We start from the raw sequence: 25,525 nt of genomic DNA, 5'->3' as shown, positions 1-25,525 counted from the left end.
TTCACCAATTTTACAAAGTTCCCTATTGTGGCACTTGAAATGCTCCCTGAAAATTTGGAGTAGCGGCTTTATTTCACTCAAGCCAATTGAATTTTACAACGAAGTTGCTACGTTTGCACTAACAATTTTAAAAACAAATTTATTGTTCTACACCACCGCAAAATACAGCACAGTTCAACCACGAAAAACAATGACAAAATATCTTAATGATCAAATAAAACTTACTGCCTTTTTTCTGTAAATACGCACATGTGGACTCATATTACGTTTCATTTCTGTCATGATTACTTCACAATTGCTTTCCAAATGAAAAATAAAAAATACACGACGAGAACAAGCATCAGTGACATCGTGTGTCCTTAAAATCTTGATCCATGATGTCAAGTGTGCTAAGTACTGTGTCTTGTTGTTTTTTTTTAATCCGGTGTCTAATGTGAATTTCCGGTCAACTAGGTTGCTTGTTACACCGCAATGGCAATTTGGTGCATTTCAACACTGAGCATCATTCATTGTGGATGATTTTTTTTAATTCACCTATTTTTGCGACGTCTTTTGGCATTACTGTGAATTGTGAATATTTGTTATTCTCAATTTCATCAATTCACTACCTTTCTTGGGGGAGGCCTATTTGTTATAAACTCATCAATGTGATATTTTGATTTAAAGGCCAAAGCCATGGATAATATAAAAATATTGTTAAGGTACCAAAAAACAACCATATGGTACCAAAGCAATATTTCATTTCAGTAATATTTGGCTATTGTGATTCTTCTTCTTTGTCTTTCGCTTTTCCCTTCAAGGGGTCGCCACAGGGAATCAGTGTCCTCATTCTAAAGAGGTTGGATTTGCATTTTTGTTTTGACCAAGCTTTTACGTCGGATGCCCATCCTGACACAACCCTCTGTATTTATCCGGGCTTTGGTCAGGCACAAGAAGACACTGGCCCGAGGCATTGTGAGGGGAAAATCTGCATTTCTTAAATCCATAGTTTTAGCCAATCTGAAAAGTACTTTGCTCCCATCTTGTGGCATCTCGAGGAACCTGCAAAAATGAAGGGTCAAAGTAAATTTTCACAGGGCTCCGATCTTATAGCACTGCATCTAATTTTTCGTGGGTATAAAAACTTTTAAACAGTGAGACCAAGTCCTTTATTTTTCCTGTGGAATGAAAGCGTTTGGATATGACATAAAGCAATATGAGACATTTGAATGAGACACCTGATTTAGCACAGTACAGTTTGATAGATTGATTGATAAGTGTAACCAATGTGAAAACTACCCCCCAAAAAATAAATAAATGAATAAATAAATCCGGATAAAACAGGCATTTCACTTTGTGACAGCAATGTGAGTAAACAAACAAGTTTTTATATTATTTATTTTTTTGCTCAAATCCATTTACCGAATTGTTTGAACTTTTTCTTGGGGTTCATTACAAGGTTCTGTGAAATGTTATTTCTTTGTTGTAAAATGCAGGAAGATCTGTTTTAAGTAAAACATAAAACATTTCCTTTCTAATTTATTTATTTTGAAATAAAATTGTGATATTGACCTTGAGGTTTGGATCTCATCCAACAATTTTTAACACCCTCTATGAAGTATTTAAATGTGATTTTATTGTATGCAACTAATTTTCTGTAAATCCAAAATCCCAGTCGTCTTCGGGCACAAGGCAGAGGACACCCTGAATTGGTATATACAGTGAGACCTCAACTTACGAACTTAATTGGTTCCCAGACAGAGTGTGTAAGGCGAAAAGTGTGTATCTAAAAAAAAATCCCATAGGAAGCCATTAAAATGGGAATAATCCGTTCCCGGGTTTCCATAAAATATATTTTTCAACTAAATAAGCTGAAGGTCGTGTGCTTGATGGACCGGCCGTGGTGGATGTGTATTATGAAAATAGTGCTTTTTATAAGGCTTAATTTTCATAAATTTGACATTCGTATGATGAAAAGTTCGTATTATAAGGCGTTCGTAAAATTGAGGTCTCACTGTATATATATATATATATATATATATATATATATATATATATATATATATATATATATATATATACAGAACTTTTCATCATACGAATGTCAAATTTATGAAAATTAAGCCTTATAATAAGCACTATTTTCATAATAATCATATATATATATATATATATATATATATATATATATATATATATATATATATATATATATATATATATATATATATATATATATATATATATAAGTCGGAGCACTTGGGGCAGTGACCCCCAAACTCGACGAGTGGTTGCAACAGATCCCGGGAACAACAACGGATATCTCGGTCCAGAAAAGCGCAGTGCTGGGAACAGCACGGATACTGCGCAGAACCCTCAAGCTTCCTGGCCTCTGGTAGAGGACCCGAGCTGAAATGGGGACAGACACCACCCATGGTGGGTGAGACGAGGATTTTATATATATATATATATATATATATATATATATATATATATATATATATATATATATATATATATATATATATATATATATATATATATATATATATATATATATATATCAGTGAGACCTTGGCTTACGAACTTAATTGGTTCCTAGTCAAAGTGTGTAAGGTGAAGAGTGTGTATTCCAAGAAATGTTCCCATAGGAAGCAATTAAAATGAGAATAATCCGTTCCCAGGTCTCCATAAAAGATAATTTTCCACTAAATAAGCCTTTAAACTACACACAACATACCTTATTCTATGTATAATAAATGTGCTATTGTATTTTAATGAAATAAATACACTGCACTGTATAATAAAGTCACTTTATTTACATTTGTGATGGTCGTTGATGGCTCTTAATTGACACCTGTTGCTTTCTGACTTGTAAGATCTTACAAAACTGAGGCATCACATTATCATTCATCATGTTGATGATTCTTATAGCCTTTTCTGGATGGAACTGTTCAATAAAAGCCTACACATTAATTCCTGAATGGCCCCCTTCTGCTTGTCCTCTTGAAGGCAAATCAAATCCTCAGTGTTGAGGACCTCATTATGGTCAGCAAAAAGATTTGTGAGTCCACGGACGCGGAATAAAACGCGACAAACGAAGGCGGGCAAGGCGATCCGTCCAGCACATTCACGATCCCGGAAAGCACCAAACTTACGCCATCGCTGCTAACAATCACCTCGGCAAAGCAAACTCTTCGACTTGCCAGCACAAGACACAGTGATGCGTCGTAATCATGTCACTAGTGAGGTGACAGCGACTCGTTGAAAATGTCCCAGTATCTGTGATGTGGGGTTCAACACGCCCACCACGCACATTCACGATCCCAGAAAGCACCAAACTTACGCGATCGCGGCTAACAATCACCTCCGGCAAAGCAAACTGTTGGACTTGCCAGCACAAGCGTCGTAATCATGTCATTGGTGAGGGGACAGCGACTCGTTGAAATGAAATGAAATTGAAGTGTCTTCTTCGGCTGGTAGAGGTTGCGAGCGGCGCCCCCCCCCCCCCAGCTGTCCACTCGCACGTGACAATTTCGGTGTAATTAGTCATGTGGAAGCATCGACTAAATAACGCCTTTGTGTAAAGCTTTTAGGCGAAGGATGGTAGCAATGGTGAACGGTACTGGGCTATTTATTTGTAGAATGGTCGTAGAAAGTTACTCTCAGGGAAGTGACGCACAGCGTGAGAGATGGCTGAGATTCACATGACAGCCGCGGGGTGCACATGTGAAGCGACGGTGATTATTAGGGGATCATCTGCAAAAAGCCCCTCGGAAGCGATCGACGTGTGAATTCAGAGAGAGGGGGTGTGGAAAGGTGCGCCGGCTGGAGCGCTGTTCGGTCGTGTGCTTCCGCCGAAGATCCGAAGATCCGAAGATCACTCCGCCAGATCCGAAGATCACTCCGCCAGATCCGAAGATCACTCCGCCAGATCCGAAGATCACTCCGCCAGCCGTGGTGGGTGTGTATAGCGAAAAGTACTGCGTATTTCAAGGTTTAATTTTCATAAATTTGACGTTCGTAAACCGAAAAGATTGTAAGGTAAGGTGTTCTGAAGCTGATGTATCACCATATATAGTGAGTATATAGTGTATAGTAGATAGTGAGTACGTCTGTGTAAGCTCTCAGTCGTACAGGAGTGGTCCATCGATGAGAAGGTTTCTTCAGCCGTCATCTGTACTTTTTGAAGGTGTTGGACGTTTCGCCTCCGATCCAAGAGGCTTCGTCGCTTATATACTTTATATATATATATATATATATATATATATATATTTATATTTACGGTATACAGTAAAGTCTCGTTATATCGATATTCAAGGGAGTCCGAAAAAATATCGATATAACCGGGACTATCGATATATCCGACCCTGTTTGCATGTAATTTTCTCCGTGCGTGCATAGAAATAGTATCGATATAACCGGGACTATCGATATATCCGATATCGATATAACGAGACTTTACTGTATATATTTCGATGGGACCCGAAAGATGGTGAACTATGCCCGGGCAGGGCGAAGCCAGAGGAAACTCGGGTGGAGGCCCGCAGCGGTCCTGACGTGCAAATCGGTCGTCCGACCTGGGTATAGGGGCGAAAGACTAATCGAACCATCTAGTAGCTGGTTCCTTCCGAAGTTTCCCTCAGGATAGCTGGCGCTCGATCGCAGTTTTATCCGGTAAAGCCAATGACTAGAGGCCTCGGGGCCGAAACGGCCTCAACCTATTCTCAAACTTTAAATGGGTAAGAGGCCCGGCTCGCTGGCATGGAGCCGGGCGTGGAATGCGAGACGCCCAGTGGGCCACTTTTGGTAAGCAGAACTGGCGCTGCGGGATGAACCGAACGCCGGGTTAAGGCGCCCGATGCCGACGCTCATCAGACCCCGCAAAAGGTGTTGGTTGATATAGACAGCAGGACGATGGCCATGGAAGTCGGAATCCGCCAAGGAGTGTGTAACAACTCACCTGCCGAATCAACCAGCCCTGAAAATGGATGGCGCTGGAGCGTCGGGCCCATACCCGCTGGACGGCCGCGAGGGCTACGCCGCGACGAGTAGGAAGGCCGCCGCGGTGCGTGCGGAAGCCTCGGGTGCGAGTCAGGGTGGAGCCGCCGCGGGTGCAGATCTTGGTGGTCGTCGCAAATATTCAAACGAGAGCTTTGAAGGCCTAAGTGGAGAAGGGTTCCATGTGAACAGCAGTTGAACATGGGTCAGTCGGTCCTAAGGGATGGGCGAGCGCCGTTCGGAAGCGCGGGGCGATGGCCTACGTCGCCTCCGGCCGATTGAAAAGGAGTCGGGTTCAGATCCCCGAATCTGGAGGGGCGGAGAGGGGCGCGCGGTCGTCGGCGCCGTCCGTCATCCGGTTTTCCGGAGTCGAGGGGGTAGGAAGACCCAGATACGAAGCGGGGGGAAGGAGCGAAATAAATACGAGACAGTGGGGCCCCCGGGATGGTAATACGGGCCTTACCCCGCACGGGGGCCGGTCGCAGTACCCGGGGGACAGGTTCGCTGTCAGCCAGGGGCACCCAACCCCGAAGTGGTACACAAAGGTCGGTAGAGAAGGGATAAGGTCGGAAAACGGGACACCCTGACACCCTGACCCAGCATCGCTGAGAGGAGTCTGACCGAACGCCTCTAGGTCAGAATCTGGCAGCACCCGGCATCTGGCAGGGGCAGGCATTTAGCACACGAGGACGGTAGAGGAAGCCCCCATCTGCGGGATTATGACTGAACGCATCTAAGTCAGAATCCGGACTAGACGCGCCGATACCGTGGCGCCGGGGAGGTCCCCCCGTCGCGCGGAACGCCGCTCGACACTGGGCCGGGGTGCGCCCGGATGATGGGGGCACCCTCTCCAGTTACCTACACCGCATGCGTATCAAAGACTCGGTGCTAAATGACCTGTAAACGACCTGATTCTGGGTCAGGGTGTCGTAAGTAGCAGAGCAGCTCGATCGCTGCGATCTATTGAAAGTCATCCCTCGATCCAAACAAGGTCAAGGTGACAGTCGTGCCTGTGGTGGACGGAGCACTCGGGGCAGTGACCCCCAAACTCGACGAGTGGTTGCAACAGATCCCGGGAACAACATCTGACATCTTGGTCCAGAAAAGCGCAGTGCTGGGAACAGCACGGATACTGCGCAGAACCCTCAAGCTTCCTGACCCGAGCTGAAATGGGGGACAGACGAGGAATTTTATATATATATATATATATATGTGGAGAGAATTTCTGCCATCTCAGATTATGCTTCGCTCCTCAAATGAGGGGTTTCCATCCAAACTACACATACAGTATGTTTATTGATAGAGTGTTTTATGCACATTAGTAAACATGTTAGGTTATTTCATGTTTAGTTTAGTACACATTATGATTATTGCACGTTTAATTTCAGTCTAATAGCATTATCAAGCTTATTAGTTCAATAGTCGTTGCAAAGAAGCAACGGCTCCAACTTCAATCTAAGACCCTCCCAACACTGAGTTGTCCGTAGCTGATTGGACCACAGATCGCTGCTGTGGACATTAAAAAACTTGTCAGAGCGGGAGCTCGCTCTCTCTTTGTTTTCCTATCTTTGTCCGTGTGCTCATGTCTTTGCTCCTACCTAGACGAGAGTGTGCTTTTTCTGTCTCACTAGAATAAAGTAGTTTTTTGTTCACCATCTATCGTTGTTACTGATATTTTTATCACTGAACTTCTTTGAACACCGAACCAGGAAAGAAACAAGAATTTAAACCGAACATTTATTTTCTACCATATAGCCATCCAATAGTTGGTTAAGTTTCATTTTTTTAGACCCAGTTTGTGTGCTGGTGGTTTTAAGAGGATGAACATCATTTTTTTCTCAATCTTTAGTACCTTCTCATCTTAATTTATACAAATACACCCCAATATTGAAATATGCGCCATATTCGTGTGAAGACAACAAGGAGGAGGATGAACGCACTTTACAGTCCCACTATTAGAAAAGGGTTGGTTCCACGGCAAACTCTTTTGGATACATTTACATGTAAACATGGTCGGCCTGCAGGTGGAAATATGGGCCGTTGGTGAAAAAATATTCTTAACCTGTATACCAAGGGTCATTTGGCAAATGATACACTTGGGCAACATCTCTTCTCTCCTGAAAAAAGATTTGAATTAAAACATACTTGGGTGCATGACACATTTGAAGCTGCAGATCATGTTGCGTTATTTCAGCACATCTGTTTAACTACCACATCTTGTACAAATACAGTACAGAATGAGAACAATATTTTAGCTTTTATTTCCAGGTAATTACTGGTCATTTTGATTCAATATACAAGGTCCCGTTTGATGTAATAGGCAGATAGTATTGCTTTTAGAAAAGATTGACATTGAAGGCTTTGCCATTTTTTGGGAGGGTCGCAGGGGGTGCTCAAGCCTATTCCAGTTGTCTTCGGACACAAGGTAGGGGACACCCTGAATATATATACAGTAAAGTCTCGTTATATCGATATCCAAGGGAGTCCGAAAAAATATCGATATAACCGGGACTATCGATATATCCGACCCTGTTTGCATGTAATTTTCTCCGTGCGTGAATAGAAATAGCATCGATATAACCGGGACTATCGATATATCCGATATCGATATAACGAGACTTTACTGTATAATGTCAGTAAATGTCTTGAAAAGGTTCCAGTCGGTGTCTCCTTCGGCGGCTGAGGAAAGTAATCTGCTCAATTCTTAATGATGATGGCATGACTGACAAAGCTACGTGTTCTCTGTCAACCGTGACCTCTCGCCTTGCCAGGCAGGCTGATTCTGCAGACTTGTCATCAGTTTGCACCATCTTGTTGATGCTATCGCAGAGTCAGCATTCTCGCTGCTGAGAACTTGATATGACCCACAGTGCTAAAAGGTGATGAAAAAAAAGGGATTAATACAAATGAACGATGAAGTTTTTGCAGGAAATAAGATGTCACAATTTGGGAGAAATGTTGTCACATGTAATAAAAGACAACTCCTTATTTCAATCACAAATGATATCTTATTTAAAAACATTTTTGACAGGGTTTATCGTCGGCAATCTTGAAGCAGGCTGGTTGTGTGGGTGCAGAAAAGAAAACTATTAACAGTAGCCCATAAAACCTGTCCTCCAGGACTTGCTGGTACTTGTCTGGGTTCAAGTTCAGTAAAGGAGAAAGAGGCGAAGGCGTTTTTGTATGAGTCACTTCGAGGTAAACAGACCGTCAAACATCCCCTCTTGACTTGAACTCACACTTTTTGCGAATTAAGACTTTCTCTTTTTGATCTAATTCAAAATTTTAGTTTGAAATTGTCCTATGGGGCTCACCAAACTTAATGAAACGGAGAGCTACTTCTTGAGTATCAACGAATAGGACTTTTTTCCCCCCCAAAAATGACACACTTGCAGTTCCAACATGAACGCACTGATCACGTGAATGATTTCTCATAAATACCTATCGACGCGATGTATGATGCAAGGAATCAAACAAATAATTGATCTCCGCAGGTGTTTATATTTTCAATTAATCACTTCTCCAATATTCTTTGGAAATCACAACGTACTATCACAGTTGAGTTTTTTTTCCCAGCAGGCCTGTATGCCACGTACGTGGCTCCTTGGGCACCGTGACGCTGATCTCCAGTTTACAAAATGTTGCTGAAAAAATATAAACAGAGACGTTAGTCCTTGTACTATCAATTAGTATCGCAGTGCAGTGGCATGACACCTGATTGAAGCATTATTCAAATCATAACCCTTCAGTGTTCATTTGATAATAACCAAGATGGCTCATATTTAATTATCTTAATCAAAAACCAAATAGAAACTTCACCAAAATTGAACATACACGTTAGACATCGCATTCCGAAAAATAGATCACAATCAAATATGACCTCCGACGTTGGATTCACAGCCCTTTTTTTGAAATATTTCCCGACCTGGTAAAAGTTACAAAGACATATGCGAAATGAAACACTGTGGCTTGCTTGTCATAGACACCACAATAACATGAAGTCAAAACAGAGAGAGAGAGAGCTCAGTTAAGAACAACTAGATGTGCCAATTTGTGACTCTGATGTTGAGATGCTTTTCAGGCGAAATGCATACTTGAACAATCCTGTCATATTTCCTGTAAATCTTTTGCAGGTTAAAGGGAATCACATTAGGGTCCAAGTTTCCTATGTGTCTCATTTGATAATGGTTCATAAACATGAACACGCGCGGTTGGGGTAAAAAATGCATATGGGGATCCTTTTTTGAGATAAGACAGTATGAAGGGTGAATCAGCGTGGGGCCTGCAATCAGATTGCCCTAATTTTTGATTTTCTTCATCATGAAAGTTTTGCAAAGTTTGGATTGGAAATTTAACTCTTGTCATTTTGGAAACTATCTTTTGACTAAACAGAATACTCTTATGTGTAGCTATTCTGGGAGTGCAAATTGTGTGCCATTATTGATAAATGGGGACATCATGGGGACACATTCTCGCCATCCCCTTGTAGCAACATTAGACTGTGATTTCAAGATGGTCATCCTGTCAGCTTTGACTGATGGTACTCTCAGTCCCTCACTGACGGATGCCCGCTTTGTTCAATTGACGAATGACAGGAAACTAATAAACAAACCAATAAAACAAACAAACAAAACAAACAAAACAAACAAAACAAACAAAACAAACAAAACAAACAAAACAAACAAAACAAACAATCAATCAAACAAACAAACAAACAAGTAAATAAATAAGTATTTGTTTATGGCTAAAAAATATCACTCATCCTTTTGTGGATGTTGAGTATCATTAAAAAAATGTCCTCCATTGACTGTCTGTGAAGCTCTCCTTGACATTTCATACAACCACAAACCTTCCAGGAAGTTGACAGCACCCATATTTACCTGCAGACTTTATAAGGGCCTTCGGGGAAATCAGTTAATGGCATTAAGATCTTTTAGTTTGTTGGCGTGTTTGCTTGTTTGGAAAAAAATAGCTGGTTTATCTTTTATTATGACCACAGTGCTCATAGACAACACATGCTTTCAATCCTACCAGCAAAGTATGTGTTTTTTGGCACCTTTCGGTGGAGAAGAGGAACTACCATGCACTTTCTGGCACGTTTTTATTACCCTAATCTGCCAGTCTGGAATGAATATTGGTAATATGTACAGGCAGTCGCATTGATTCCATGGTTTTGTTTATACGTATGGCCACTAGAGGGCATTTACTATCTAATCTTCATTTTATAACTCAGGTTACAGAATTTGATCATCACGCTACAGTAGGTAGTATTTATGTTACTGGGGGCAGCTATTCATGACTCATGAGTTAAGGTAATGAAACAAATAACTCAACTGGTTTGAGACAAATCTTTATCTGATCATTGAAAAACAGATTTTGGGACACATTTACAATTTGTTGACCAGCGTCATCGATTGTAGAAATTAAGGATGGGAGTTTCATTTGGAGTATATGTTTTATTTTTATCATGAAATGTATTCTGATTGTATTTTACATGGACACACGGCTATCAGATTTTTTTTTTAATTTGGTTTGTAGGATGATTTAAATTTTGGTTTTTAAATTTGACCCTTAAAATAACAGCCATGTGTATTTTATAGTATTAATTGTATTTATTTTAATTGTTGTATATATTTTAGTTATTTTTAGGCTATTGTGTTGCAGAATAACTGTTGCTGAAAATATTAATGGTATTATTTTTTTGATTAATTTACGAGAAAAAAATAGGGTAGACTGAATCAGTAAATAAAATGAATCGAAGAAATTGTACTGGCATTTCTGATTTAAAAAATGCCCTGTTTCAACAGAATAATAGCAGGAAACTAAGCCAACATTCACACCGAATATCAATCTGGGAGTAAAATGAGAAATGATCAATACTTCTGTGGCATTTTTGTTTGGTGGTGGAATGAGATTTTTTTTCTCTTGTGAATATTGGCCCTGCTGACGAATAAGTGCATTCGTCAGCGTTAAATCCTCAAATCATAAATGTTCACTTTCTTTGTTTTTTTGTGTCACTTATGATTGCACACAATGATTTTTATTTCCACAAGCTTCTTCCTTCCGCATTGGTTTTAATAAACAGATGTTTGCTTTCCAAAGAATAGACAAAGAAATGTTAAATCATACTAGGTGGGTAATGGCTGCACGGACGAAGGAAGCTGTCACCCTTTGGGAGGGGTCTCGTCTGCCGGTGAAAACGGGGGCAGCAATGAGGGGCTTTTTCTTGGCCTGCAAGTCTGGGCTTGTTTGCCGACCTGTCTGCCTCGACTCAGCGCAAACATGTCAGACATTTCACCACCAGGATGAGTGAGCTCAGCTTCCCCCAACAGTAAAATGAACTGATCTTTACCTCGCACTGACTGTCAGCTTAAAATGTGCTCAACATATCGAATAGTCAAGCTGCTTCATTAGTTTTTAAAAGGCATGAACTTATTCTTGCTGATGAGAGAAATAAGGGCTTGTTAGGGCGTGTTAACCTCAAAATAAACAGTATTTTTTTCATGAGCTGAAAAAAAATGGGTGTACATTTGACCAACGGAAAAAAAACATGAGGGCTCTGGTTCTGACATCAGTCAGCTGCACAGGTTCCCATTTTACAGGTGTGGCCCAGTTGAATGTGGACTTCAGAACAGCATTACAATTCACAGAGGACAGACACTGAGTTAATTAAACCATAAGCAGCAGGACTAACACGTATCCATTAAGCAAACGCTGGACTCAGGTTATGCAGCTTTCAGCAGAATCCCTCCATGGCAGGCGACCACACGCGGCAATGCATAGTGTGTGCGATTCAGGATGTTCTGAAAACGCGGCTCTTGTATATACAGTATCTTGTACCTTCAGTATATACAGTACACCCAAAAAAACCCACTTTTTGGCCTAACTGGCAAGCATACGAGGGTAGAAATAATGGAGCGTATTTATGACAGTGTGGGTCAGTGAGGTCAAAGTAAAAGGCCAGATCGCTGCGGGCCAGCAGCAGAGAAGACACGAGGACTATTATTTTGTTTTGAGACTGAGGAAACACATTTGAAGTCCAAAAATACACTGACACCGGGAGTGGAAATTACAGAAGAAAATCTGGAGTCGCAGATGACAGTGGGGATTTTTGTCCCTTCATCCAGATGCACAATCTCTCATGGGTCAAATTCTTCCACATCAAGCAAATCCAAGTATGATTTTTATCGCCGTTGTTTTGTTTCTTGCAACACCGCATGCATGTGAGTGTGGTACTGAAAAGTTTCTCAACTCTTTCCATCATGTCAGAAGCAGTGAATTTTGGGGAAACAATGTTTTGTTAAATTGCAAAAAGAAGATTCAAAGGAAAATTCAAGAACATCTGCATAATTGCACGCGTGTTTTACTACAAATACGGTGATTGATAATTTTAAAATGCTTCACTGCATCAACTGTACAAATGTTATCGGATTTTATTCTACCACTGACCACTTTGGCTCTGCTTGACACCTTGCACATTGTTTCAGTTGTTCCTGAGATGTGCCATTTACATCAAGGAATTAGATTAGATTAGCCTTTATGAGTATCCTTCATACTTATTTGTTATGTCTTTTTTTGATAATACTAGTGCAGCGTGTTCTACCGAAGGCAAATTCCTTGTGTGTTCTACACACTTGGCCAATAAAAATGATTCTGATTCTGAAATTTCTGAATCTTGTGAAAATCCTGATCACCTGAGTATTGATTGACACTGACACCTAGATTAACATTGTCAAATACTGCATGATTTGTGTCTAAAATTGAGAGAGCAGGAATGAGTAAATTTGCACACACAGGCACGCATACACACACGCAAACGCGCGCGCACACACACACATATACACACACACACATACACACACACACACACGCGCATACACACATACACACACACACGCACACACACACGCACACACACGCACACACACGCAGATTTGTCCTTTGCTGAGACATTAATTTTCTTCCCCAAGTGATTTTGCAAGAAGGTCTCACAGAATTATACTGAGCCTATTTTATTTATTTATTTATTTATTTATTTATTTATTTATTTATTTGTTAATTTATTTTATTTTATTTTATTATTTTTTTGAGCGGGGAAAAGACACCCGGTTTTTATAAGACTATTAATCTTAAAAGGAGCAGCTGTCAGAACAAATACATTACCCCTATTCTTGACATAAAGAAGGCTTGTCCAAGTCCTTGATTTCTGGTTTGGCGGAACAGAATATCACACCGCCTCTGACAGAGAAGGCCTTGAATAGCTGTTTCCAGACTTCTCCATAATGGATCCAGCATTCTCACACTTAAAGGCACAGCATTACGCGAGACTCGCAACAATTTTTGACATACGAGTTGACTTTTTCAGTTTCAAGAGGATAAATGAAGGCAAGACTGTAATGAGACACATCAAAGCTGCATGGGAGTAGCGAGACAAACTGAAGGTGGGCTAAAATGTTACCCTCAGGAACGCCTGGTGCGTGAATGAAAAAAAATGGTACATAGTGGTATAGTATAGTCAGAATGTAATGTTCAACATAATAGCATGACATAAAAAAGACCGGGTATAAGGCTTATGTCAACAACCATGTGTGGACATCCAAGCGGAACAAGGATGAATTAGCAACAGCTGTAGATGAAGTCCGAAGTTCTCCCAAAACTAATTAGGTTCCTTCTCTAATTGACAACAGACGAGTGTAGCCGGCAAAGTTGCACCAGCTAACAACAGCCAACTTCAGAGGTATTCAAACGTGCATGCGACTATTACAAGCTTTTATCTTCAACTAGCTGACGACCACAATATTGCATCAATGGCCTTTAACTGCAACAACTTGATGTTGCTGGTGTGGCAACACTGTGATAAGACAAAGGCCTCTTCTCATAAAAATTGTCAACGGATTGCATGCAAAACCAAACGCAATGGGTGAGTTAGCCATCATTTGAATGTTTTTGAAAAATATTTTTTTGCGGTGGATAATGGTGTAGTGATAGACCCTCCTGAGCTGTATGTGGGCAGCGTGAAATCGGTTCCCAGTCACTGACGGTGTGCATGTTATTGGTCGTTTGTCTCTATATGCGGCTGTGACTGGAGAATAAGCGGTGTTGACAATGGATGGGTGGAAATATTTAGTACCATATGTTTAGGTGTATAAGGTGCACCGGACTATAAGGCGCACTTTCAATGAATGAAAACGTTTTCTAAATATAATGTAGAAATATATAAATGTTTTCCAAATATAAGGCACACCACATGATGAGGCGCTACATTAGAGGCTGGGGTTATGCGCTACTTCTTCGACAGGGGCGAATGGAGTCGCTAGCTGCTGACAGTAGTTGAGAGACCTGTTGTGGCTCAGTATTACTTCACATACATGGTGCACCTGCGTATAAAGGTATAGGGTTCTCTTTTGAAGAAAATCAACGCTCTGGGTGCCCCTTATAACCCGGAAAATACGGTATATTTGTTTCGAATCTTTGGAATGCTCTGTGGTATTTCAACCTCATTTCCCACCATGCAACCTCCTGCTTTTAAAAACAAACTTAAACGGTGCTCACAAAGATTAGATTGTTATTTGGCTCAGGTAACACAAACAATGGCATTTACTATTTGAGGAAGTCTGAAGTAAATCTTACATCAAAAATAAATAAGTAAAATAAAAATTACATTGTTCAATGCAACATATCTCCTGTATGCAGCAGAGGCAAAATGCATTTTCTTTGTGACAATGTTTTTTTGCGGCGTTATGGGCTTGTTTACTGTAGTTTGAGTTGCGGCAAAAGTCAAGTGCCATTATCTTGATGTACAATGGATCTTCTCACTACAACCAAAGACTACTCTGCCTCATTGTCCGTCACACTCGAAATAGAACAATATTTTGCAAAATAAATATCCAAAAAACTTAAAGGTATGGAGCCTGTGTGTTCACTGTCACTATAGAGAGACAGTTGAATGACTGACGACAGTATTTAAAGTGGGAAAGTGGACTGAAATAGCAGAAGACAGGTTGGTCGCGGAAATATTGAATAAAAATAACCACATTTTACAAACTGAATCAGAAAATCTTTCAGACAACTAAACTGAATTTAAATAGGTTGCAAATTTTTCCATTGTGGGACTATTCACTCATATACTGCCATTCAAATTCATTCAGGAATTGAAAATACGTATGAGGTAGAGCGCCATTTCCGAATTTGTTCAGGTTTTGTTTTTTCTTGCTTGGGTGCTGATAAAGCGCTGGCCACAGGAGCGCAGCATTGCCCTTTTTTTCCATGTTACTGCTTAGTTCTTGCTTCAGCTGTTGTTAAAGTGCAATAAATTGTATTTTGGACAGCTGTATTATTTCAAGCTCATATAACTCCACACCCATATAATTTGGGAATTAACTCTTTTTTCTAATGAAAGAAGAGAGTCTAAGGTTTCTAATGTTGTATTGAATGTTTATATAGTCCAAAAACTCAATATTCTGTGTGGGTCCTGGAATTCAAGTGACAATGACCAAAACCTTGGCACTGGAGTGGACACATTTTTACACGCCTGGCAGTGAATGAGTTAAAGGCTTTCTTATTCTTATTCTTATTATATTGGATGTCGTGTGTAAATCTACAAAAATAGAGTACAACCGCCAAGGTTGATTAGACAAGAACACCAACAACTCCCAACCAACATTTTGGGGAATATGCCTCAAAAGTCACACAAATATCAATGCCATTTTGGACTTAAATATAAAGAAGTAAAAGCCAAAGCAAGCAAAAAAAAGTTTTGTGTAATGATGACAAAAGGCATACGCAGATAATGTCTTCAACACTTATGAACATTCGAGACTATAAAAAGATTTGAGAAATACAACTCAACTTTCAATGACGGACTACACCAATATATTTGATCAACATTGGTATTTTCCCATCATGGCGCCCTAATGAGACACATTCGAGTCATATTAATATAATTTGTAATATCTACACATTGGCCTGTATGAGAGATTTAATTAATTATTATTGTTCATAGGATTTGTTATGAAAATAACACATCCTATACATTTTAAAATGAAGGGATATCGTACCATTTCGGGGCAGGATATTTTAAGTACAAAGATTTTTCTGGTTGCCACTGCTCACCCACATAAAAACTTATCCTGTGACTGTAAAGTGACCTTGACAGTTTTGAAAGGCACGTATAGATCTCATAATGTCATAAATGACATGTATTATTATTATTATTATTATTATTATTATTATTATTATTAAATCCATGTATAAGAAAATCCACAGAAATGAAAGACATGCAGCATTGTCATCGCACATTTTCATTTGTCTCTGTAGTACAGTAAAGTCTCGTTATATCGATATCGGTTATATCGATAGTACCGCTTATTACGATACTATTTTCATTTCCCTTGCACATTTCTAGTCTTTTTATGTATAATTAGTACCGTTTAGTACGATACCCGGTTATTATGATAATCCGGTTATTATGGTGCTCCTTTTCATCCCCCGCCGGCCATTTTTGTTGTTTATATCGATATATCCGTCGCGCCATTGGTCAACTTGGTCACGTGTCTTGTTACGTGAGCCGCCATCGGTCGCGCCATTGATCGACTTGGTCACATGAGCCGCCATCGGTCGCGCTATTGGTCGACTTGGCCGTGTGACTTTGTCACGTGACACGCCATCGGTCGCGCCATTGGTCAACTTGGTCACGTGTCTTGGTTACGTGTCACGCCATCAGTCGCGCCATTGGTCGACTTGGTCAGGTGACTTGGTTACGTGCCCAGCACCCGTGTAGCAGAGCCATTTTCATTTTCAGACGCTAGCTCGTGTGTAGCAGACGAGATTGAAGTGTTTGTGTTAAAAGGTAAAAATGGGAAGCAGAAGAAGATTGATGACTTTTTTAAATTGTATACATAATACAGTAAGATGTAAGCGTTGCAGTTTCCCTGTTGTGTTATGTACATGCCCACTGTACTGTATATGAATGCAATCGTTTTTTTGCAACAATGTTTCTTGTTTTGTCTGCTGAAGCGCGATGATTTTGAAAATTATTAACATTCCATACTGTGTATTAAAGGACAGCCGATGTCACTTTTTATTCAAATGCAAATAAAAATGACTTCACGCCAAGACGTCTTGCATTGCTTGTGAATCCAAACAATGGCTTCAGATTCGGATAATATGCTTTCTTGTTACACATCCAGTTATGAATATGTTTCAAATACACTGTAGTTCTGAAGATTAAAGCATACATGTTTACAATCATTAAAGAATTATATGTGCCATTTTGAGGCAACATTGGGGGAACATCTCTTACCCCCAAAAAAGGGGAGCTAATGGCCAGCTCCGTTTCTTATATGGCGCTTGGCTGCCCTCTTTTGGCGGCTTTTGTTTAATGCAGTTCGGCGCAGGATCGGATATATCGATAGTCCCGGTTATATCGATATTTTTTCGGACTCCCTTGAATATCGATATAACGAGACTTTACTGTATTTGAATAGTACATCTTATGAGAATAAGAGGTAACACAAGTCACCTCTTATAAGGGAGAGCAACTAAAAGCTTAACATGGTGAAACTGCCCATGAGTTCATTTGATGACCAAGAGGAAAAGCAAGTTGAATAGTTAAAAAAATAAATAAATACAAAATAAAACGCTTAAATATAACAAATACAGTAAAAACTTTCTTTCAGGTAAATGTCATTTTCATGTCATTTTCTTCAATTGGAGCAAACAGAAACAAGTCATCTTCCCTGCTTTAAACTCCAACAGTCCAACATTGTCTCAACAAATCTTACGCATCTGCTTTATTGGAGTAATTAAACTTATGTGCTGAGAATATAAAGACGCATGCGACGTGTTTATTGAAGGTCACACGCAATTACACAGCCTGGTAAAAACTGGCATGTCTCACAAGGCACCACAGCACGTCCTCATTAGGCGAGTTCGACTGCCAAGAATGGCTCTTTGGCCGATAAAAGAACTCGGCTTGCTGTCCTCCAGCTTCCATTTTAACACAAGCTCAACAGCATGCGCACAACAAAAGCAGATATTACCACCAATCATACAAGAGAAGAAGAGGAGGTGGGGGGTTGGGGGGCAGACTAGACATGCATTTAAAGTAGATGGACTTTCCCCGCATTATGAATGAGCAATAATAGCTGTATGATGTTTTTGGAAATGTTTTGTTGTTTTACGGGTTTGGAGTCGCATAAAAAATAAACTATAACTCGAAGGAAAATGTTATTTGAAAAAGCATCGTTTGAAATGCAGCACATCGTTCCTACCCCCCAAACCCCTCCCCATAAAAACACACTTTATATCGTTGTAGAAGCGCGCGCAAACACACACACAAATGTTCGCGCGTGCACGCACGCACACACACACACACACACACACACACACACACACACACACACACACACACACACACACACACACACACACACACACACACACACACACACACACACACACGAAAACATCTTAGAGTATTTCAAGACAAAGAACACTCGAGGAAGGGACGACATTCTAAACCACCGCCAATATTTACCGAGAGGAAGCATAAATGGGGGAGTCATTGACACCTTGCTGGTGTCAGGTGTTGACCTCAAGTTTGTTTAGCTACCATCTGGTTTTTAAATATATTTCTGCGATCATCATATAATCAAAGAACAAACGAAAGTTAAAATGAAAATAATGTTTTTCTAAATGCAAAACGTTTTTAGATTTGTTTGAAAGCACCCACATGTTTTTAACGAAAATGAGACGTTTAATGATGTAGTCGGTTTTGTGTATTTGTTTTTGTTGCGGTCGCTTTTTTTTGTTTTGTTTTTTTACTCCATTGAACTATCATTGACATCTCCCAAAGCTGCAAAACAGTCACTTTCGTCCATGTTTAAACTTTCAATTCGTTTTTGTTAGGTATTATAAACTGATGCGGTGTTCTGCTTGGTATTTTGTCGTCAACGTAAAAAAATCGTGCTTTGAGAAAAAAATAAAAAAAATAAAATAAAAAAAAAATATGTATATATATATATATATATATATATATATATATATATATATATATATATATATATATATATATATATATATATATATATATATATATATATATATATATATATATATATATATATATATATATATATATATATATATATATATATATATATATATATATATATAATGGAGATATGGAGCAAAATAGTGTGGAGGAGAAAGGTTTGGGTTTTTATCTTTAAACTGTCAAGCCAAACCGTTCCCTGTTGTGCTGGAAGGTTTACTATCGTATTAAGAATTGTATATATTGTTTTGAAAGTTTATCAGTCGTCGTCAATAGGTTGTACAGTATTCACACTACAAGTTAATCGGCTCTACTCGTCAAAATACACGTTGTTGAATAAAAAAAAATACAACTGACTTTTTTTAAGGTACAGTAAACGGTTTTTATTCAGTTTATGTAACCAACCATAATCGAATTATGCGTTCAAATCACCAAAACCACGCAAATTGAAACACGGTAATAAAAACAAATACAACCCCAACACGCCACATGATTTGGATGGGTTTTCATTTAGTCGCCCATTAAAAAATAATGACTTCAACTAAAGAAGAAAATAGTCTGGAAATACAGTCCACAATCCACATAATTAAAAGATATAATTCGAAGATATCATCAGGACAATGCATTTTACACGAGCATTGCAATAACAATCGTAATTCAGCACAAAGAAATGTCCAGCATTGGTTGATGTTTGATTGTATTCTTAATCAGAATAAATACCTAGAATTTTTTTATGTTAAAAAATGAATCTCAATTTAATAACGGATAAATATATAACTCCCCTCATATCTACTGTATTTTGTAAATATGCAAGCAGGCCACCTACCGTAACATTGCTAGGCAAAACGCAATATCCTGCAGTTCTTCGGATGTCCATCAGAGGGAGTCACGCATGAGAGGAAGAGACGCTCCTTCAAGCGTAGTTTCGCACTTCATTTTTGGTGCATTTCCAAGTTGAGAAAAGTAATTACACGTGTTCACTTACGTGTCTCATGCCACCACAAATTGTTGCACAACCATAAAAGACTTCTGTGTGATCGACGACGGCGATGATGATGAGGATGGTGACGGTGATGATGATGGTGCTGGTGAAGGTGATGATGACGGTGGTGATGGTGGTTGTATGGAAGTTATAAAAGGGCGCTGCACCTTGTTACCCCGAGGTCGGAGTGTTGAGTTTTACAAGAGCTATTTTGCGAGCGCATAAACCATTACCTTGCATGGAAGGTCTGCAAACATGCTGTGAAAATACAAGTTTCTGGAATACGTGCTGATATCCCCAGGTCTAGAAAGAAATTTACAGAGGTATCGATTACACGAGGCCATTCAAAAGTGGTGCCCTGGCTCATTCTTAACTTTGAGGCACGCGCCTCTGCAGGCCTTCTGCACTGATGTCAGCGTGCCGAATAATGAAAATAAATCACAACCAAAAGGAATATCATTTGAAAGTGAAAATCAATTGAATCAACACATCTCATTTAATTGCATACGATGCGTGTGCAATTATTTTTGGGTGTGACATGCAGCCCCCGTGTGTCGTTCTCTTTTCATTTACAACACATTGTTTAATTAAATTGCAATTTCTAATCACGAATTGCACTAACATTGGCTTTCAGTAATATTAGTAAATGTTGTAATATTTTAGTAGGAAGCCGATTCTGTTGGAATCATCTTACACATAGTTTCAACAAGCATAGTTTATAAATTGTGTTATTGATGACATTTTACAATAATTGTGTAGATTGTATTTTTTATCCTAATTGCAACTATTTTTTCTCCGATGCGTTTGATCCCCATTCCATACCTGCGCTAACATGTTGTGCATGGAGTGTGTATGCTTAAAGTTCTTACCAGGAGGCTGCATGTTGGATGAAACGTTTCCCCTTTGTGCCACTTCCCCTATGCAAAATACTCAAGGAGGCTGCACGAATTCAACCGGATGAGGTTTGCATTGGCTGACACATTCGCAAAGTTCTGGGCGACCAATGAAACCCAAGCACAACCTCTGCATAGACCAGCTACGATTGACGTGGAGAGGACCCGTCAAATTAATTCCAGCTAAGACCAGACTCCCCGGGATAACTTCGATTTGCTGTTATCGTATGAAGATCACTTTTTGGCGGCCACCTTTATTACATGTGTCCGAAAGACGATCGAAGAATATCGCACGCTGCAGGAGCTCAAAGTGGACTATTTTTCGGTTGTTCCACTTTGGTCTGTGCGTTCATTGCCGCCATCTGAAGAAGACTCCTGTGTTTACGGAACGTAAAGAGGCAAATGGGTAAGGCTGCATCTTATTTACTGTACGCTTCGCTGCTTTGAAGCGTATGGAAGCATGTCCGCGCTCACCACGCCTGCGTCAAAAATCCAGACATTGCCCACCGTGCGCTTAATAGTTTTTTGTCAAGTTGAGAAAACAGCATCTATGCCAACACGGCTTAGAATGCTCATTTATATTTAGAATATGATACACTGACAACAACGATGAAGTTCATTTTAATCTTCAACGCTCTTTATAGTGAATAGACCCATATAAGAAACGCCTTTTCGCCCATGAACACGACAGTTGGAGTTGGTTAAAAACATGACCCAAAAATGCAGTCACTAGACCCTATATAGTTTTATTACTTTAAAATGATGTGTGTGGAAAACATTATTTCATTGTATTTTTGTCATAATTAATTGTGCGTGTGTGGCGCAGAGCAAACCTACGGAGAGGTGAACCAACTGGGTGGTGTGTTCGTAAACGGAAGACCCCTGCCCAACGCCATTCGTCTGAGAATAGTGGAGCTGGCCCAACTGGGGATCAGACCCTGCGACATAAGCCGGCAGCTGCGCGTCTCGCACGGCTGCGTCAGCAAGATCCTGGCGCGATACAACGAAACGGGATCCATTTTACCGGGCGCAATCGGCGGCAGCAAACCTCGCGTCACGACGCCCAACGTGGTGAAAAACATCAGGGAATACAAACAGAACGACCCCGGGATCTTTGCATGGGAGATCAGGGACAGACTCTTAGCGGACGGCGTTTGCGATAAATACAACGTGCCCTCGGTGAGCTCCATCAGTAGGATTTTACGCAACAAGATTGGAAATCTTTCCCAGCACAGCCAGTACGAAGGCGGAAAACAAGCCTCGGCGCAGGCCGGCCTCCAGTACAACCACATTTATCCGTACTCCTACTCCAACACTATGTCGCCGACTGCCACCAAGATGGGTTCCCCTCCCGGGGTACCGGTGACGGCTGGACACGTGAGCATCTCCAGGGCCTGGCCCTCTGCCCACACCGTCAGCAACATCCTTGGTATCCGAGCCTTCATGGACCCTGCAGGTGAGTGCGACCGACGCCGCAGCAACTAACTACTTTTGTTCGACACAACCTGTTCGGCGGGAGGACAATGCGTGTTCATTAGGCCACACTTTCAATGGGCCTTTTTTCACGCATGACGTGTGTGCAAACACCTTACTCACCGGCTCGAACCCCCTCCTAATCCCCAACTGCTCGTTATAGTTTTTTTCTTGTCATATTACAACAGTTAAAAATATGTTATCACATGACCCTACATTTTAGACGGACACATTCATCACGCCTGTCGTCAAATTACTTTTCTATTATTAATCTTTGCTCTGTAACAGTGTTTCTCCGCTACCAACAATAATAATAATAATAATAATAATAATAATAATAATAATAATAATAATAATAATAATAGGTATAGTATACTACTACTACTACTACTATTACTACTACTACTACTACTACTACTACTACTACTACTACTACTACTACTAATAATAATAATAATAATAATAATAATAATAATAATAATAATAATAATAATAATAAACGTAATTCTTCTTCTCCTTCATCTTCATCTTCTTCTTTTTATTATTATTATTCTATATTTTTTCCAATTAGTTTCCAGATTTATCAAATAAAATTATGTGTCATTGAGAGACGGTTTTTGGATTCATAGAGATAATGAAAAATGCGTTTTTCCTCATATGAACAATGTAAACTGATTTCGTTTTTTTCTCTTTTTTTTAACCAGCCATCGCTGGAACGGAGGGGTATCCGACTAAAATGGAGGAGTGGAGCAGTGTCAACCGAACAACTTTCCCTACAGTTCACTCAGTCAACGGCATCGACAAATCACCCATTGATGCTGACATAAAATACGCGCAGGTAACAATCCACCATAAATGACACTTTAATACAATATTTGAGTCGATATTCAATGCTATAATGCTACTGGAGCAGCTCAATTCTGCTATTTTTATTTTTTCCACGTGTGTGCATGTTCCACAGTCGTCTTCTACACTGTCCGGCTATGTCTCGGCGTGTGCGTATTCTCCAACAAATCAATACGGGGTGTACAGTGGCCCGGCTGGCGGCTACGTGGCCCCGGGTCACCACCACTGGCAGCCGCAGAGTCCGGCCCTGTCTCACCCCGGCAGTGGGATGAGCATACACGCGGGGGACATCCACTCTCCGATGGCCTTCAAGCACCACACCCGAGAAGGTACATTATGGTGGAGCCATACACGCATTCATCGGCCCCTTTTTCTAAAGGTACAGCTACAGTTGATCAAATTGTGCTGTCACAAAGACACTAATTTTCCCATTTGATTCACCACCATACCACCAAAGATTCATTTAAAGTTTATAAAATGATTATAGCCTGCATCATTATTGAAAGGCTCGGTATTAATGAGAGTCACTCAGGCCTCAGCATTTGATTTATTATCAAATACGGTATGTATATGCTATTTCAATAAATAGAGATGTAAGCCTAACTTTATTACTGGATATGTAAAACAACTTATTCATAACGTCATATGTAATTGTCAATTGTTATTTGACTCAGCATGACTCGGACTCCATGTTAGCTTTACTGCTTGGTCCTTTCTATACTGTGATTGTTATTGATGTATTGCTTGGTTGTTATATTATATGATAGTTGCTCAATGTACAGCACTTTGTATGCATGGACAGCTGTTAGAAAGTGCTCTATAAATAGAGTTGAGCTGAGTTGAAAATAATTATTCCTGAATGCTATTGTAAAGTAGTATAATTTTAAATTTAAATTGATTCATAACCTGACTTGAGCCTCAAGAAATATTCGATTGAATATACCTTTATTGGTCTCGCAGTGCAGAAATTTATCTTTTGCAGTAGCACAGTTTCATCAAATATATATATATATATATATATATATATATATATATATATATATATATATATATATATATATATATATATATATATATATATATATATATATATATATATATATATATATATATATGAACATTTTTATATCATTAACAATCTACAATATATTTTTTATTTCAGGAGAAAGAAAACTCCCCAGTCCATTGAGTAAGCAGCATCACCACGAAGACATGAACAGTGTGCATGGACTCAGTCTCCCTACCTCATCATCATAACCGGAACTTTACCATCTTCATAATCAGATTTAACTGAACTCATTTCAACTCGAGTAAGTCTGAAACCAAAACACATGGGCCTCACTTTATTTTGTCAATGCAGTAAAGCAAAAACAGGCTTTGTGGCCTTATGAATGTACGTTTGAAAGGATGTGTGGGTGCTTTGAAAAATACACATATTTTGTCATTAAAAAGAAAAAAAAGAGATCTGCATGTCCAGATTGTTAATTATAAAAAAATGTTCAATGTGTCATCATTTTACCATCAACTCCTTTCTATAGTCATGAAAAAATATTAAATATTTGCCAAAGTTCTACTTACTAAGATATTTTTATTATTTCATTTACGTTTTAAAAAATACATATCGAAAAGTCATAAATTTCCCCTGTGCTTTGACATTTTCCCTATTAAATCAATAAACTATATCGAAAAATCTCCAGAAAAGTAAAAAATAAGTCATCGCTTTTGGGGCCTGAACCATTTTTGTCCCCGGCCCTTAATTGTTGATGAACTGTTTTCCAGTTAGGCCAATAGACAGGGCCTAATTTGAAAGCTTCTTGTAAATATGTTAGTCGCCCAGATTTGTTAGTTATCATATGGGTGCCTAACTGGAGGAGCACTCAAGTGTAACCACCCCACCTTTCTCCAGAGTTGTGCACTGCCTCAGCGACTTCACTGATGTTATCTGGGGTGATGGGCAAGTTGGCTGAATGTGTGTAGCTGCAGTAAATACAAGAAATCTACTTACACGAAGCCTCTTGAAATTCCAGAATATAACTTATAGGCATTTTCCCCGAACACGCCTTTCCTCCGAAACAGCTCTGCGGTCTTCTCTGAACCTTTTAATAGACTCGCTCACCATTTATGAGGGCTTGTTATGTGATGACACAGCGACGTTATGCTCATTTCTATATGCCAGTGTTGTGAACAGAGTCTCTTTTCATTGCATTTCAAATGTTGACAGAAAGGCTGAATATACTTGATGGACGGCAGTTTACATGTTTTTCTTTTTTCCCCCCAAAACATTATAAGCGTGTAATG

The 25,525-nt window shown here is 39.7% G+C and overlaps 1 protein-coding gene, 1 long non-coding RNA gene and 1 pseudogene across 8 annotated transcripts; 2 read left to right on the top strand and 1 right to left on the bottom strand.

Moving 5' to 3' along the window:
• The first annotated feature begins 4,324 nt into the window (after positions 1-4,324).
• Positions 4,325-5,351, top strand: LOC148893775 (28S ribosomal RNA; annotated as a pseudogene).
• A 1,319-nt stretch (positions 5,352-6,670) lies between these two features.
• LOC148893774 (uncharacterized) lies at positions 6,671-21,019 on the bottom strand. 6 transcript variants are annotated; one of them, XR_016116037.1, is made up of 5 exons: positions 20,885-21,019; positions 20,249-20,318; positions 19,860-20,182; positions 8,531-8,624; positions 6,673-7,852 (listed from the first exon to the last, which is right to left on the bottom strand). It is a non-coding gene; the product is annotated as an uncharacterized LOC148893774 (long non-coding RNA). The 6 variants fall into 6 exon arrangements; XR_016116036.1 differs by having other exon boundaries at positions 6,677-7,852; positions 19,860-19,944; positions 20,019-20,318; XR_016116039.1 differs by lacking the exon at positions 19,860-20,182 and having other exon boundaries at positions 6,675-7,852.
• A 62-nt stretch (positions 21,020-21,081) lies between these two features.
• Positions 21,082-25,282, top strand: pax1a (paired box 1a). 2 transcript variants are annotated; one of them, XM_089004671.1, is made up of 5 exons: positions 21,082-21,314; positions 21,735-22,364; positions 23,086-23,219; positions 23,343-23,606; positions 24,390-25,282. In XM_089004671.1, the coding sequence occupies exons 1-5, from the start codon at positions 21,311-21,313 to the stop codon at positions 24,414-24,416; spliced, it is 1,059 nt and encodes a 352-aa protein (XP_088860797.1). In that variant the 5' UTR covers positions 21,082-21,310; the 3' UTR covers positions 24,417-25,282. The 2 variants fall into 2 exon arrangements, with proteins under 2 accessions (XP_088860797.1, XP_088860796.1); XM_089004670.1 differs by having other exon boundaries at positions 21,087-21,314; positions 23,343-23,556.
• The last annotated feature ends 243 nt before the right edge of the window (positions 25,283-25,525 follow it).

This window comes from Hippocampus bargibanti, linkage group LG09, assembly GCF_051943395.1.
Source record: "Hippocampus bargibanti isolate YZ-2025 linkage group LG09, ASM5194339v1, whole genome shotgun sequence".
Classification (NCBI taxonomy): domain Eukaryota; kingdom Metazoa; phylum Chordata; class Actinopteri; order Syngnathiformes; family Syngnathidae; genus Hippocampus; species Hippocampus bargibanti.
The sequence above is the reverse complement of the archived record's forward strand: the minus strand, read 5'-3'. Positions and strand labels throughout refer to the sequence as shown.

What these genes read in the sequence shown, in the direction of transcription:
- pax1a (XM_089004670.1), top strand. An exon ending in AGCCTTCATGGACCCTGCAG is followed by an intron (nt 22,365 to 23,085) that starts GTGAGTGCGACC and finishes TTTTTTAACCAG; the next exon opens with CCATCGCTGGAACGGAGGGG. An exon ending in CTGACATAAAATACGCGCAG is followed by an intron (nt 23,220 to 23,342) that starts GTAACAATCCAC and finishes CATGTTCCACAG; the next exon opens with TCGTCTTCTACACTGTCCGG.